Raw genomic sequence first — 16,264 nt, forward strand, 5'->3', positions numbered from 1 at the left:
GCTGAGGAAAGTCCAGGCCAGAACAGGTCAGTACGGGGGGTGGATACCTGTAGCCAGGGTGGAACAAGCCAAAGAGCCCAGGTGTCACACTATCTGACTCTAATCATAGTCTTGTCCTGCCAGGCAAGTTACCACTGAGACACAATTAAACAGCCGTGTGCTGCTCCTGGTACAGCACCAACCCCTCAGTGATCTGTGCAAGACTGGCACTGCGCAGGTATGTGCTCAAGGGGTCCCGGCTCAGGGGGTGGTTCAAGAATGATAGTTCATTTTAAAAGCATAAGCATTGTGGCAAAAAGCTGCCTGAGCGTGGCCTTGGCGTGTCTGAAATCTTCAGTTCCAGCCTCATGCCATTACATATTGAATGCATAAATAATTACCCAAGTTGTAGTGTAGCAGCAATACACAATGCAAAATATTATCCCTAATTTTGACCTTTTTAATGCTGTGAAGCATACTACTGGAATCCATCTAATGCTAAATGTGGCTAGCACAGACCTTTCCCACGAAAATTATTCTCTCTCTTCTTCCTGTGTTTTATAAATAAAGTTTGGATGTTATTAAAAACAGTTTTCTCGGGATGTGGACAGTTCAGGCCTGGCCAATCAGGCCTAGGGGGAGGCTTCGAACTGACCAATCTGGGTGACCTTTGAAAAGTCTATATAAGATGGAATGAAATAATAAAAGCTTCTTCTTGATGCCACTTTGAACCTGGGTCTTCTTACTCTACTAGCGGCTCAACAGCGACAACTAAAAACCTCTGCTGCTTCTTGGAGGGAAAGAGTATCTTCTGCATGGAAAAGTCTGCTTAAAATAACACACAGTTCAAAGCTGATGCTTGTTTTATTAGAATACCACGTAATGTGAAATTCACAATTAATGACACTTAAGGATCAAAATCCTAAAGTTTCTTGCTCTGTTACAAAAACGCTTAACCTGGGAAGAAAAATCTAACATGTTGTTCTAACCCATCTTCAGAATGTTACTTTGAAAATGTAAACAAAGTAGAATTTAATTTAAAGCATTTAATAGCTGAGACAAACAATGTGAAAAGCTGAATTACAGAAGAAACAGTGCAACCCCACATTCATACTACAAATCTACCTTTCCACAACAATTAGTACTTCCAGGTCAGTTCTTTCCACCAAAAAGATGATGTAGTGGCGAAAAGATGATGCTGGGAAAACAATAACAACAAAAAGAGCATATTAGACTTAAAATACTTCTCTGAGAATTGGGAAAAAAGGTAATTTCTGCCCAACAGAAAACAATACAGTACAAAACAATACAGAGTGAAGCTGAAAAAAACAGAGGAAAGAATGAGTAACTTGTGCACTAATGGTCTGGTTTCAGTCATTAAAGGAATGGCACACTTCACAATTAACAATGAGTTTTATTTTTTAAAAAACTAACCAACCAACCAGCAGCTGCCAATAACCAACTAGTGTTGTGCAGTGATGGACCGCACTCACAGGATCCAGCCTCGGCAGCATGAGAGAACTCCTTCGGGGAGGAGCGCCCAGCAGGTGTCGGCACAGTGACACTGATTTCTATTTAAAATGGTGCCTTTGGGAGTCAGAGTTACAAAGTCCAGATTTGCTCAGACGCACCTTAATGGGGCTGAAGGTCCATCGGAGAAGGCCCTGTTAGCTGGCACTTCTCAGCTGAGAAAAGCCACTTTGTATAAGGACTGTGATGGAGGTTCAGTGACCCTCTCTCATCAGGAGTTTTTCCAAAAGACAACTCAGAAGAGGAACATTTAGTGGAAATGCTGCCCCTTACCAGGAGACAAAATGACACCCCTTTTTTTGCCTTGGGAGACTTTGGTTTAACCACAGAAAAGATGTATCCATCCTTCAAAATTATGGAGAACCACCTGGAACTACCAGAATCAGCCTCTGACACAGGCTTGGAAAGAACCAGGTCTGCATCTGTTCATTGCTGCAGGATTAGTACCTTCTCCAGAAGGCTGAAAGACCTCTTCCTGCTGACTTCATGTTTCCTTTCTTTTCTGTTTGGTCCATTTGCTGCAGCAGCTGCACTGCACCCTCAGCCTGACTGGCTACTCCTTTTTGTTCATGGGCAAATTCCAGAGGTTCCCCTGTAAGAAACAGAAGCAAGAACAAAACCACAACCTCGTTCTCCACACACTCCCTGCATAACCAGTAGAACAAAACCCAGCGGAATCCAGGAATTCCTTACTCACAGGAACTCACTTGGTCACAGTCTTTAGTAAGGGATGCCGGGCTAAACTCAAGCTCATTTGCTTTGGAGGCATTCTAAAAGGAAAAGCAACCCAAGAACTGTTACACAATGCTAAATTGTAATTGTAGAGAGATTTTTTTTTTTTTTTTGCTTGCTTCCTAAAAGTATTAGAAAGCAAGACCTACGCTCTTTGTTGTGTGGTTTCATTTGGGGATTTTTTCTACTATAAGGACTTTCTTCACCAAGCGATTTTTACACCTCCCTCCTCAGGACAGAACGTAAAGCTGTAATTCATTTAGAAGACTTTAACATACCAGATAGTGAACTAATAGTAGCTATGGAATAGGCAGAGATTTCAAAAAACATGAACCAAAGAGCTGTGGGAAACAACAGCCCCTGGACAGTGCAGGCCCCTGGACATTAGCCCTTCTAAGATGTAGTCCTGGGACACAGATTTAACTTGGAAGGGACAAAAATGAAAAGTGCCAGAAACAAGAGGTGGGCCAGGAATACCTATTAGGAAGGTGATCAGCAACACCAAGTACCACAAAAACCAAAATCAGCATATAAAAATACAACAAAATCAGCAGGCAACCTTCTTTAAGAGAGTAAACCCTACAAGAACAACAGATCCTAATGGTGTTTCCCTTGCACTTATCTCAGAACCATTTAGGTTGGAAAAGCCCTGTAAGATTGAGTCCAACTGCTAACCCAGCACTGCCAAGGCCATCACTAAACCATGTCCCCAAATACCACATGTAAGCTCAGGTTAATGCAAAACTCCAAACCTTTGATGGCCTCAGATCTTTGCAGTTTAGTCTGAGAGCATTAACTAAGCTAGGGAAATTCTCTGGAGTGACAGGTTGAGCGTCTCTTTCTTTCTTTGACTTTCATTGGTCCACTGTGTAAGTGGAAAGGCAGGCAGGTCTGACCACATTCATCCTGACCAGATGTCACCATCACAGGCCTGGGAGTCATCTGGGTGACAGCTGAAAATGCAATCCATTGAACAGTCATGTGCCTGTGGGGCTTCTATGCTCCTCATTCTGAATCCAGTGCCAATGTCCCAAAGTCAATCCCACATCTACTATGTAGACAGATTTCCTTCCTGTTTAACAAGACCGCTTCTTGAAAAGCATTATAAAATACCAGATGGATTTGAAACCAAAGCCATATACTGTTGATAAACTGAGCAAGAAGAACAACCAGAAAAACTCTGATAAAGTACGTAATCTTTCTTCTCATCCTGAATAAAAAAAATTTTAAAAAACCCAAACAAAACCCAAATGGAAAGCATGTCACAGAAGTACTTGGTTCTCATCTTCTAAAAATGCATGTTAGGAAGAGGACTTCTGCCCATGATTTCAGTACTTGTGACACCTGATCTGGTGATCATCAAGAGAACATTTTGTGCCCAAACATCCCTCTCAGTGTAACAGTGCCTTGATTAGTGCAATTTCAAGGACAAGCCATGATGGCACAAGCATCTGTTCTGGAGAAGGTCACCTGCATTGGTATTTGCTGAGTTGATTTTTGCATCACAGTTCCAGTTTACTTGGAAAGTGCTCAAGACATGCCCTCCCGCATTAGTTAACACAAGAGGAACTTACAGTGATCTCTACCACCTGCCATATTATTTCTCAGGGTCCAACCTGCTAACCTGGAGCTCCAGTTTTCAAGGACTATAATGTCTTGAAAACTATACAAGCAGCAGAGGAATTTTGGAGACAATGATTATAGAAAAGTGGGGAATAAAAAAACATCTTTCAGAAGATAACCCTTATCACACCAACAGAGTGTCTGGAGTACCTGAGGAAAGAAGCCAGAGAGGGCATGCATAGAAGACCCATCACTAATACCGCGAAGGTAAGCAGAGGGGGAAAAAAAAGAGTGATACAAGTTTTAGAGAAAAATAAACCTGCTTGTTTTAGAGAAGTTATTCTTTACTGAATGCTCCCAAGGAGTTACCAGGCAGCCTTCCTGCTATCCTGAAAATCCAACAAACCTGTCAAAAAACCCTGTTCTGAAAGAAAGTTTTGGATTGCCTTTGTGGGCAAGCCCAAGAGAAATGTGTTTGCCTCCTTGGAAAAGACTCTATTCCCAAGAGTTAAGACAGGGGGAAAAGGCCTGGAAGATGACAGTGTGGCAGGGATTTGAACTAAATTTAGGATGGGTGTACAGAAAATGGATGAAGTGCATTTAGGAGGATGTGCAACAGCCAGGAAGACACAGGTGTTAGGGTGTGCCTAAGAGCAGCTCTGTAAGAGCAGCCTTGGAGCCTGTGGGCTAAAAGAGAAAGAATCTTCTCCTCCTAACAAGGTCTTTGGAGAACAGTGGCTTTAGAGAGCAACAGCCAATCTGTCTGGAATAATCTTGTCATGAATCTGCCTTCTGGTGCCATGCCATAGTGATAAAAGTCATGGCACTGTTTCAGGAACAGGGTGATGGCTGCATGGCCATCAGCAAAGAGGAGGACACTGAGGAGTAGCACATGGTCACAGCAAAGCCAGTGTCAAGATGCCAGCACTCACTGTTGGCCTTTCCTGGAGTTCTGCGTGAAGAGGCATCTGAGATGACAGAGGACTGGAGTCCTGGAGAAAAGGCAGGGCGTCCCTCAGGCTCAGTTCTCAGAGGCTGAGCTTACCCCTGAGCTTCTGGCTTGACAGTCAGAAAAGCTCACGTCATCTCAAAAGAAATATAACTCACCCCTTTGCAAAGTCTGGTGAGGAGTTAAAAAATGTCAAAAATTATGAGGGTGATGCAGGTAAAAAGGGGACAAATTACCTGCAGGCATTTTTATGCTTGTCACTGTAAGGGTCCAGGACTAAACAGGTGCTGTCGTCTCTTTCCAAATATTCTGTAGCTTACCTTTTCAAATCCATGTTTTGCTTTACTCATCTGGTGAACATGGTCAGCTCCAGTTCTAAAGGTAAGTAAGTAAAAACTGAGTTTACAAAAAGTCAAAAAAAGGAAGCAATCTTGTAAATGGCTACTCCAAGTATTTCACTAGAAACTAGGACTTTAGCACCTCTACTCAACAAATACGTAACTTTAATCTGTATCTGTACTCGTTTCAAAGTCTTCCTTAAAAAATGAAAATATGCACTGAACTTCCCACTAAGACGAACAAGCACTTAAAGAGAAAAAGTGTTACATGAAAAGGGGGAGGAGCAGATAGCTGAGAAAGCTTGTGAATCCTACAAAGTTACAGGGGCAGGTAGCAAACAACCACAGAAAGATCTTGTATGACTTGGTCATGGAGCATTTTAATGGCAGAGTAGATTCTGTATTGGGAAGTATGAAGGGATACATGTGGACAAAAACAACCCTGGCTTCACTTGAGGTGATCAGTATCCCTGGGAGTGTCACTTGGAGATTCTGATTTCTCAACTCAGTAGCACCCCAAGAAAACCTGAATCCCCCAAGAGAATTTAGGAGCAAAAGAGCTTGTCCAGAAAGAAGACAAAGAGCTGGTCTCACTACAGCAGACACACTCGTTCCTGGGGCAGGGAAGATACTCAGCCTGAATGAGTTCTTCAGTCTAACAGTGTAACTGGAAAAAAATTACAGAGGGCTTGAAGCTAATGCTCAACAATTTGGTTTTGAATTCAAGCATACACTTAAGAATTATGAATTGTTCTAATCACAACTGCTGTGGCAAGATACAGGACCTAGAGAAAGCTGCTAGACTGCATCATCAAATAGCCCTTTTTGACCTTGTATTTTATTAATCTAAAACTTGTGTCTTGGCTAAAAGAAACCAAAAAAGCATTCTGAATCCCTCATTTCCAACAGTTTTACTGTGACTAGAAACATGCCGGGGGATGGGGGTGGGATTAAAGGACTACATTTGCATGAGCAGGAAAAGAACTGGCTTCAGACTTTGCTAATATCTCTGCATCAAATACATTTAGGGATTGGGTAGGATGTAAGGCAAAAAGGTAGATGACTGGATACGGTCAGTACATGGGAAGGGAAAGGTGTGCATAAACACTTCTGACCACTGACAGACCCAGGAATGTTTGCCACATACTTGTGAGGATTCAGTACAGATACAGATTTTCTTCTTTTAAAAAAAATAATACACTCCATAAAGAGAGACCCCTGCCAGCCTGTAACTAACACTGGGTCTCTGAGAGGTACTCAAGAACGAAGCCCAAGGTTAGCCATGAGCCAGCCCTGCACCCTGATGCTGAAGGTGCCAAACAACACCCTGAGCTGAACTAGGCAGAGCTCTGCCAAATCACTGTCCTCAAGCAGTGATCTCTCCCCTCTGCTCAAGGCTGCTGAGGCCCCTCTGTGTGCCCTGTCTGGACTGGACACCCCGGTGCATGACTGGGACTCACTGGCATAAGCCCAGCAAAGGGCCATGATACAAACTTGATGATGGGATTGGGGAACTTTTTCTAAGTGGAGAGGCTTTGAGAGATGAGGTTGTTCAGCCTGGAGAAGGCTTGGGTGGGATCTTACCAATGTACACCTGATGGGAGGGAATGAAGAACAGGGAGCCAGGCTCTTCTCAACCCTCTTGTCTTCTCTCAGGACAAGAGGCAAAGGCCACAAATTGCAAAACATGGAATCAAATTTGAACACAAGAAAAAACTTTTTGACTAGAACTGTGGTCATGCACTGCAACTGGCTCTCCACAGTTGTGGTGGTTCCACTCTCAAGAGTGTACTCAAGACCTGAGGGAACTTGCTTTGGGTGACCCTGCTCGAGCAGTAGGGGTTGAACTCAATCATACCAAAGGACCTGTCCAGCCTCAACCATTCTGTGAAATCCAGAGACAGAGACCTACTTGGGAATCACCACGAGAAGTTTAGCTACCAACGAAACAAAATGGTGAAGTTGTGTGAGAATACTCGTGTACACACAACATGTGCGATTTCGTGATCCTTTAAAGCACTTGGAAAAGAGCAAGTTCCAATATGTTTTGCCATCAGCCTCAAGCCAAGAGGGCAACATTCATCAGCTAGCTCAATGGAGCAGGCTGGGAGGCAGGTGTAAAACTGGTTCCAGTTCTTCCCTTGCTGTCCCAGGATGTGCAAGCCAGTGCACTGTTCTGTCTGGCTGCTGAGCTATCACCTCACGGTGACTCAAAAGGTCATGTGAACACAGAGGAGTTAAACAGGCAGAGCTCTGGTCAATGGTATGGGAACTTGGAAAGTACAGCACCACTTTTTTCCCAGTATGAGCAATAATGCTTAGATTCTGTAACCTATGGAAGAGACGGAAGAAGAAAAATGGGGCAAAAGATTGCACAGAAATGAAATATGAGGAAGGTACAAGAGACATTAAAAATATTAATATGTGTCCTGAGAGATTCTTTTGGAGTCAACTGACCTGTCCATACATGACTGCGGGCATGAGGTCTCAGCTCTGACTTCCACTCTCCTCCTCTTCACTGCTTCTTCCACTGCAGTACTTTCCAACATTTCATTTCTTCTCCTGACCTTCAAAACATTGCAAATTTGATATTGATAACAATTGATTTTTACTTTTCTCTTTTAGAACAAAAATCATAGTTAATATACATTCATATTTTGTAAAAATTGTTCCTGCTTACACACTGAAAACCAAAAAGGTATTTAGGACTAAAATAAGCACTGTGAGGTCAGCCAGAGAATTATGCCCAACAGTTTTAAACAGAGTATTACTTTCTAGGACATCATATTTGCTCCATTTTCAGAGGACTGCCAAGGAATGTAAGTAGCAGGAATGCCGAGATAGAAAAATTCCTTGGGGGAATTTGGATTCTAATTATTCTTCATTAATTCACTCCATCTTCAGACACTTACCCATATAAACCTGAGCTCTCATTACACAAAAGCTTCCCAAATAAGCTTAACTTTGCTGTTTATGACGTACACAATGCCTAGGGAACTACTTAATTACTCAGCAATATCAACCTCACAGACTCAGCCAGTGAAGAAAACACTGGTCAGCTCACTCAGCAGACTTGCAGAAAATCCATGGAACTGAAGGCAGCAGGCTCTCAGGTCCTGATACAGGACTGCATTCCAAGCCCAATGGAACTGCCAGGAGGACTTCTCTCCCCTTGGATGGTTCTAGTGAGAATTCAGTGCCACTTTACACTGACTTACTCCTAGAGGTAGGAGAAACTCTAGCATTGCCTAAATACATATATGCTGCTTCTCAAGAATACTTAGCATATAAATTAAACAACAAAACCAAATGCACAACTTACAAACTCATCACTGCCCTTGTTTACTTCTTTACCTGTAACAGAGGTATAAAACTTGGTGAATATTTACACGGAACTTTCTTTAACCAACTGAAAAGCACATTTTTGCACTGCACTTCATCTTCCAGGAACAAGATAAACTACTCTGAAACAGTCTGGACCTGTATATGATACACTGAAACAGAAAACCTTCAAATACAGCTCTTTCTGAACCAGAATTCATGGCTGTGAACACCAGGTATTGATGGGATGGGACAATTGCTTGTCTTGAAGAAGTCAAAGGTGTCTTCAGAAGAGAAGGGCCTGAAGAATGGTTAGCATCTCACTGTGCTTTGGGCACCAGATGGCAGATACAAGGATATCTGGAACACAGCCACTAGAGAATACTGGTCAGCTATAGGACCAAGTATGCACAAGTATGGGATTCACATATATTTCCCTGAAGAAAAATCCCCACCAAGAGAAATTTGAGACATCAAATCTGAAAGTAACAGTGCCTTAGAGTGTCTATATTTAGAACAGCAATGTTGTAAAACTATCTGGAGAGGGCAATTAAATACTGGAGCAGGTGTACAGGGAAGTGAGTGAACTCTCCATGGTTAGAAGTTTTTACATCCAAACGTGGGGTGTTTGACAGGGAATGCAAATGGGTGAGACTAAGAAATTACTAGCTGGCCGTTTTATAAACATCAGATTATCTGCTAAGCAGTCACAAAAAAACCAGCAACTTTTTTCAGAGCCTGATAATCAGAATACAAAATAGTAAGACTATTCAGTTTTCACAACAGGGGAATTTAAATGTAGAGTCCCACAGAGGCCTTAGCTGTGGCCTGAGGCTGTTCAGAGAATTCATAGAAAACCTGGAAAACAAGACACTATTGAGGTGAAAATGTTTGTTAATTATAGAAAAAAAAACCCAAACCATTATTACCATGATTACTGTAAGTTTTTTGGTTTTTTTTTAAAATCAATTCTTTCTTTAGGAAAATAGCAACAAAGAGTGTGGTGTTCACTGCTAACAAATGTAGTTAAGCTCAAAGAAGAAAAACATGCATTCCATATACATCTATGTACTGGCTCCAGCCCAATGACTGACATTAAAAAATGAACGTTGGGAGTCACTGGGCATTGCTTCATAAAAATACCAGCTGAAGAGTTAGCAGTGGTTGGAGAGACAAAAGGAAATTCAGGGAATTTTAGAAAAGCAACGCAAGACAATAAAGAACACCCTGTTATGCTCTATTTCAAACTCATGGTACAGTCATGCCACATGCTGTTTTGCTCTCTCTGATTCAAAGGTAACAGCAGCTGAAGGAAAAGACAAAAGCAAGACATAGATCATAGACATTTCCAGAAATTACCCAAACATACCTACTGTGACTTACCACAAGATATGTTTTGCTGAAATGAGTTCACTTCTAGATACAATGTGCAAATGTAGGGATAAGGCACGAGATGGACATTGTCACGTTTGAATTTCATCTTTGATACTCGCTCCCATTTACTCAAATCTTAGAAGAATGATTAAGCCTTAAAAACACAACACTAACATTTCAATGGAGCATGAGTCCTGACAATGTCTCCTAAAGCTTCAAAAGTCACAGCACATTGCACGTGTGTACAAGGGAGCAAACACAACCTGTTACTTTGAACTTGTGAAACTGCACCAGTAACACATTACAGGAAACACTTATCCAGGTAACACTGCCTTATCAGTCACCTATATTAATAGTGTTCTGTCCCCTTAACTGTGTTTGCCTTCAGTCCTGACACCCTCCTGCAAAAAAACATGCCAGGCTCTTCCAAACCTATGAATAAAAAAAACCCTCAGCAGTCTTCCTAATTAAAAAGGAATTATTTTAAAACTCTATTTAAAAATTGAAAAGGACTGAGAGTCATAGAAGCAGCATCATTAAAATTACTTCACAGTTCAAAATGGGGGGAAAAGGATATGACATGACATATACATGACATGTATACAGTTACAGCCATTCTTTCATGTGGGTGCTGTTGTGACACCCAGGAGCTTGTGCTTGGAAGAAAAAATGGTGCTGGTCTCCTCATATACCTCTGATCTCAGGGAGAAACAGGTGAAATGAGTACTGCTAGTCCACATTTTCTCCCAGAAACTAACATACTGGGGCCAGTATTGCCTGGGTTTTGGCTTGAAGGACTCATAGTTGGTGATTAATAAAGAGTCACTCTACAGAGAGGAGCCCAACACACCAACTGCAAGACAACTCCTCATGCCAGACCTCTGAGCTCACAGTTCTCTGCCAGGCCCAGTGCTGGCTAAGCATCTGGATGGACTTACAAGTTCTAGACATACAAGTTTGTGAACCAAACACTCCTCAACACATAGTCAAAACTGGCTGAGCTTTAGAGAAGCAAACCAGTAATGTTGGCTGGGTTGGGTGTCCCCTGTGTAATGATGCTCTTGGCTATTCTTCTTGACAATAATAAGGAATAAGTTGCTGTCGTATGTACCTGCTTTGGACAGAGAAAGAGGATGACCTCCTTCTTGCCTGCTATTAGGAGGCATAATACAGTCTTCCAAGACAGGAAGGGAATGCCTTGGAAGTGTTCTTTACTCCTGGGCACTCAGAATCACAGGAGGTGCTGCCAGATCTGATCCAAAAGCTGACACACCTTTAGGACTGAAAAACCCTATCATTTAACTGAGTTACTTTTCTCTTCAACAAGAGCATCAGGAGAGTAACTTCTCCTTAACCCATTACACTACAGCAACTACAACAGAAATATTAACGGTGACAATTTCTTTGACCAAATTATTGTTGATTTAAATTAATAATCTACAGAATATGTAGCAGACACAGCTAAATTCTGTCCAGTTGCACAAGGCAGAAGAAAAAAATGAAGGCCAGTCTTGGTGCATTCTGATGAAAAAACACCTAGAAAGTGGAGAAGCCTGTAGTACAGCTGCTAGCTAGCATAATACAATCTCAAATGCCTCAGCACTATATACCAAAAGTGAAATCCCAGGAATCTACACTCCTAAAAACCTGTGCATGCCAATATTAAAGTATCAGCTCCTATATGACTATGCTGTGCAATTGCACAGAGCTTTTACAGTGCTGTCTGCCAGACTGACAGCAGCGCAATGACTCTGCAAACTTTAGGGAAGATGGAAAATATCTGCTGACTGGTCCCACAGAAGTGAGAGGGGATGAGCACAGTAAAGTGAATGATGTGTGGATGACATTTGCTTCACGTTTGTTTCTAGGCTTTAAAGATGTGTCCTGAAGAGGGGATCAGGATAACTGGATGACAATCCTGCAGGCTTTGTGTGTTCAAAAGCCTGTCTGCACTTCCAATTATCCCTGTTCAAATACTGTTCCTTGTAAAGTTCACTCTGTGAGGTGCTTTTTGCTTCTCTCAGCTGCCTCTGTGGAGATATGGGTGCAGACTCACACTTGCTCCCACCCTCCATCCCCAAAGGCTCATGGTGGTTTAACCTTGATGGACCTCACAAGAGCAGCACTGTGAGCATCCCTGCCCGTGGGCCAGCATTGCTGGGCCTGTAAGGAATGTTTTACATTCTATGACCCTTTGGGAACAATGCACTGGCTGTGCTTGCAAGCACAAGGTGGGCTTCCTGGCACTTCATTTGTGCTGGCTAAACCTAATTTGGAACGCAGGGGTGTTTGGATGAAAACACTGCAAAACACTCTTGTCACATCAGTTCTCTGGTGAAGGCAACATCTGAGGTGTTCAGAATACCTTCAGCCAATGTGAAACTTCAAAGATCAAAGTAGTCCTGCTCCAGCTAAAGATCTGCACACTCCGACATATAAATGTTGAATTATGCCATGCCCAACAGATACAAGTAATTGAATCTTTTCTTTTATGAATGGGAAAGAAAGGATACATGGAAAGACAGTGAAGTGGTCTGTAGAAAATGGATGTAAATCATCAAGATTTCCAAGGATTACTCGAATCACTTCCTGCAGAGGCCAAGGAAATAAACAAAGGAAAAGTATTAAAAGCACAGTCCCTATTCCACTGTCAAGTACAGTTTCAAGGCTTGGGAAAAAATTAACATTACTTTACAGTTTGAATGAATCATAGAAAATCGGGCTCTAGATATTCTCCTTTTCCTCCTCCCCTCCTTCTCCCTGCTCACTCCCATTATTTTAGAATGCACTGCACTAAGAGACTCATAGAAATTTAAGTGAATGAGTATCTTAATCTTGAATTAATGCAGAACAATTACTATGGAAAGTGGAGGGGTGCTTTTAAATTCAAAAAGTTTTAAATTTAAGACGTGTCTTTTTTTTTTTCCCAGCAAAACACACATAGCATTTACCTGTGTCAAAAGTTAACATATTCTTCTTTCTCTGTATATTGACCCAAATCAGTTACCAGGGAATTGCAGTTAATCCTAAAAAAACTCCTGCTCTACAAACACAAAACTTTTTCTAGTAATACCTTTTAATATTTTCAAAAGTGAAGAAAATTGTAATTCTTCATCAATTTAAAATCAGCATTTTTTTCAGTTATGTTTTTAATGCTACTACTGTACTTTGAAGATTTAAAACAATTAAGTAATAGGAAGGAGCATTTTTAAGCAGGCAGTATATTTGTCTCAATTTTTCAATAATGGCAGAGGCTTTCTTCTGTCTCAGGAAGAAGATGACAACAACAAAACTCATCAACTGTGACCATCAGTTTGTGCTTGGACACAAAGCAATGGCATTATTAAAAGAACACCAATTGGTTTCACCAGTTCCACAGCTGCAAGGAAAGCACTTGCAATTTAGCATTAGATTAGTCTCCGCCAAGGCTGCTTACCAGCATTGCCACAGCTCCTGAAAAACCAAGCTAGTTTAACAGCCAGTCAAGCCTGACAACATGAAAGTGGCTGTCAGGTTTGAGGTTGAGACTGAAATTCTGGGCAAGAGTTCCTGCAAGGTGCAGCAGTGGAACCCACTGACATTACAACCATCCAGGTTCCAGCTGAATCACAAGGGCGGTCACAGCCAGCAGCAGTCGCCCCTGTGCAGCAGAGGAGGTATAAAACCAAACCAATCAGTGAGGAGGAATCAGACAGGAACTGTGTGCAACCAGCTCAACAAACAGGAGGTTCCACTTGTCCAATTTTAACAGTCAGTAGCTCCTCTGGAACATTTCAAACAAAAGCATGACTCTTCCACACTAAACTTTGCCTGTTGAGGAACACTTCATGTACGTAATTTTTTTTCACCCTCAGAATATCCAGGGAAGTTCCCCATTACTCACACTTGAAATGCTGCATTTGACAACATGTTCTCCGTCCATAACAAGCATAAAATTTGTTCAGCCTAACACCCATCTAAGGTCCTATGGACCTGCCTCAGCTCCTACCTCTGACTCCTTGGCAGCACTTTCAGCAAGATCGAGATTGGGAGGGCTGTGAAACAGAGAGAGAGTTGGAACCATCCCAGTCCAAATGCAATGAACCTACATTTCATGTAAGAGTTTAAACAGCAACTAAACATATTCTCACTAAACAGGAGAGATATACGTAGCAGATATAAAATATACGTAGCAGGCAGATGAATTCCTAATCTATTACTCTTAAAAAAATAACCCTTATTCACAAGGATTGTTCTTGTCAACTTTCTATCGACTTGTGTTTTGTGTGTCTGAGGTTACAATGGATGAGATATCAGATCTCTTCAATCAATCCTCAGTAACCCTCAGGATGTTTTTCTTCTGACACAATGCCCTCAAAACAGTCCCTCTGTCTTCCTGTACCATGATGCCATTCTGCTTAAGTGACTGAAAGGAGCAGCTAGCAGCACATGTCTGTTAATCCCCTCCTGTGCAAACCTGCAGAGGATTGGCCCTTCACAGCACCGGAGCGAGGCCATGTGATGCTGAGAATTGTGTACTGACTACCTCGAACTGTTCCCAAATGCTAACTACAGCTTCTGGAAGTGTGACTGCACAGATTCTGTCCCATGGGAAACTTTCCCTTCTCTCTCTAAGTTTTTAATAAACAGATAAAACTCTATGGGAACCATGAGTGTTTTGGAATGGGCGCCGAGACGCCTCAGCCAATCACTCCGAGGGGTGGGTGATTGTTGACCAATCCGAATGCTTTTCTCTGTGCTATAAAGCTCAGATTTTTTTTTAACAAACTCTTTTTCTCCGCATTCACTTCATGTGTGCTGCTTCACTCCGTTACCAGTTCAACAGCAACATGGAAGCCATCTTCTCAGAAGTCATTTGCTGCCAGGTATCAGCCAATAATCAAATGAACCGGGAGAGAGAAGGTCTCAAAGAAAATCTGAACCCGTTAAACAAATTACATAAAGGTCATTTGGAAATAAGTAAATAAAGTGGAGTGCCAGGAATCCTGGCATGCAAGCATTCTCTGGTCTGTGGTCTGGCAGGCAGCCACAATCACATCTTCCCCATTCAGGGGCCAGAAAAGAGTCAGACACAAGAACTCCCTCTTCAAAAAGGCTCTCTCCTGGCTCTGTAAGGAACAACTTCATTAAAAGAATTACGCAGTGCCAAAGCAGAAGGACATATATCACCCACCTAAGGCTTATGCTATGGTCATGAATCATCAGGGAAACAAAAGCACCATTCTGGAAAGGATACTGCCATGGTGCCAAGGAAATGAGGGTGAATAGAATGGAAGAAGGCAAGGCACTATCCAGGTACGAATGACAAGGATGTCAGATGTCAGACGAGCTATCTGACTGCAGGGGATTCACTGGTTGGGTTGGGATCAGGGGCATGAAAGGGACTGAAGAGGAGGGCATGATTTTCTTTTAAGCCTGGAGTGTAGTGAAGCAAAAATGGAGTAATTTTCAAACCTTTACAGGGAAGAACCTTTAGTGTTACCTGGTTTTCTCTAGGGATCTAGCAGACCTTCAGTGAAGATGGTCTCACACTATCAAAAGCCTGCAGACAGGTCTATGGTCAGCTGGGATCAACTTTTGCAACTTTCAATGTTCTTTGGGGAACCTGTCCTCAGATTGGTCACCATCTTGTCCTGGACAAAAAAGGAGTTTCACTTCCCAGATCTACAGGTGACAGATGGCACTGCTTTGGGCTTAAGGCTATGTATGCACTTAGGACTTACACCCTTCCTCTCTCTAATGAATTGGCAGTGAATTCAGATGCTTTGAACAAGTATCCCCTATTCACCTCAACCATGACATGATGGGGAAGTGTTTCAGGAGTTTCCCTGTAAAAGGAGTTGCTTTTGCCAAGTTTGATCATGCTGATATGAATACCAACTTGAGCTCCCTGCCAATCCCACAAGTTATCATGAAATGCAACAGATGCTGCGAAAGTCCCATGTCCTCTTCCCTCATATATAACAATGAACTGCAAGAACTGATGTTGCAGTACACATAAACTGCGAAGCACACGCAATGACAGAATCCCAACTTCAAACCAATGCAGAGCTCTCCTTATCATCAGGAAATCAAGCACCCAAAGGCTGTCCAGTGACACACCCACACTCTGGCAGTGACTTCCAAAGGAAATTTTTTCTGGTGGAAAGAGCTTAAGTCACAGACAAGAGCAACACTTCAAGGAACTTCTGAACACTACAACACCCCAACAAACAACACACGCTTCTCTCCAAAATCAACACCAGAAATAAAACAAGAACGGGTAATCCTCCTAGATCTGGCACTATTCAAGCAAAATGCTAATGAAAAAGAGAAACAACTGTGTTTCAATTCATCCTAAAATAAAGTCATGCAGGAGAATTTCAAAGAGTCAGCCTACTTCTACAAAGGAAAAAGGAGATAAGTGTGGCATGACATTAAATGTAGCTTCAATCCTGGAGACTTCCTAACTGGTAGAATGTTCATAGAACATTCTTGT

At 42.1% G+C, this 16,264-nt stretch overlaps 1 protein-coding gene across 8 annotated transcripts in view; it reads right to left on the reverse strand.

Moving 5' to 3' along the window:
* Positions 1–824: 824 nt before the first annotated feature.
* MAJIN (membrane anchored junction protein) overlaps positions 825–16,264 on the reverse strand; it is a 31,565-nt gene continuing 16,125 nt past the window's right edge. For 5 of the 8 annotated variants that reach the window (XM_085073191.1, XM_085073190.1, XM_085073189.1 and 2 more), the window contains 10 exons: positions 13,775–13,820; positions 12,300–12,375; positions 9,796–9,921; positions 8,414–8,445; positions 7,549–7,658; positions 5,074–5,128; positions 4,737–4,796; positions 2,207–2,279; positions 1,957–2,101; positions 825–1,177 (listed from right to left, as the gene is read on the reverse strand). In XM_085073191.1, coding sequence (XP_084929317.1) covers positions 1,132–1,177; positions 1,957–2,101; positions 2,207–2,279; positions 4,737–4,796; positions 5,074–5,128; positions 7,549–7,658; positions 8,414–8,445; positions 9,796–9,921; positions 12,300–12,375; positions 13,775–13,820 — 769 coding nt within the window. In that variant the 3' untranslated portion in view covers positions 825–1,131. Of the gene's footprint in view, positions 2,102–2,206; positions 2,280–4,736; positions 4,797–5,073; positions 5,129–7,548; positions 7,659–8,413; positions 8,446–9,795; positions 9,922–12,299; positions 12,376–13,774; positions 13,821–16,264 lie in introns of all 8 variants that reach the window. The other 3 variants (XR_014854817.1, XM_085073194.1, XM_085073193.1) reach the window with 3 other exon arrangements.

This window comes from Lichenostomus cassidix, chromosome 12, assembly GCF_008360975.1.
Source record: "Lichenostomus cassidix isolate B80296 chromosome 12, HeHo_3.0, whole genome shotgun sequence".
Taxonomy (NCBI): domain Eukaryota; kingdom Metazoa; phylum Chordata; class Aves; order Passeriformes; family Meliphagidae; genus Lichenostomus; species Lichenostomus cassidix.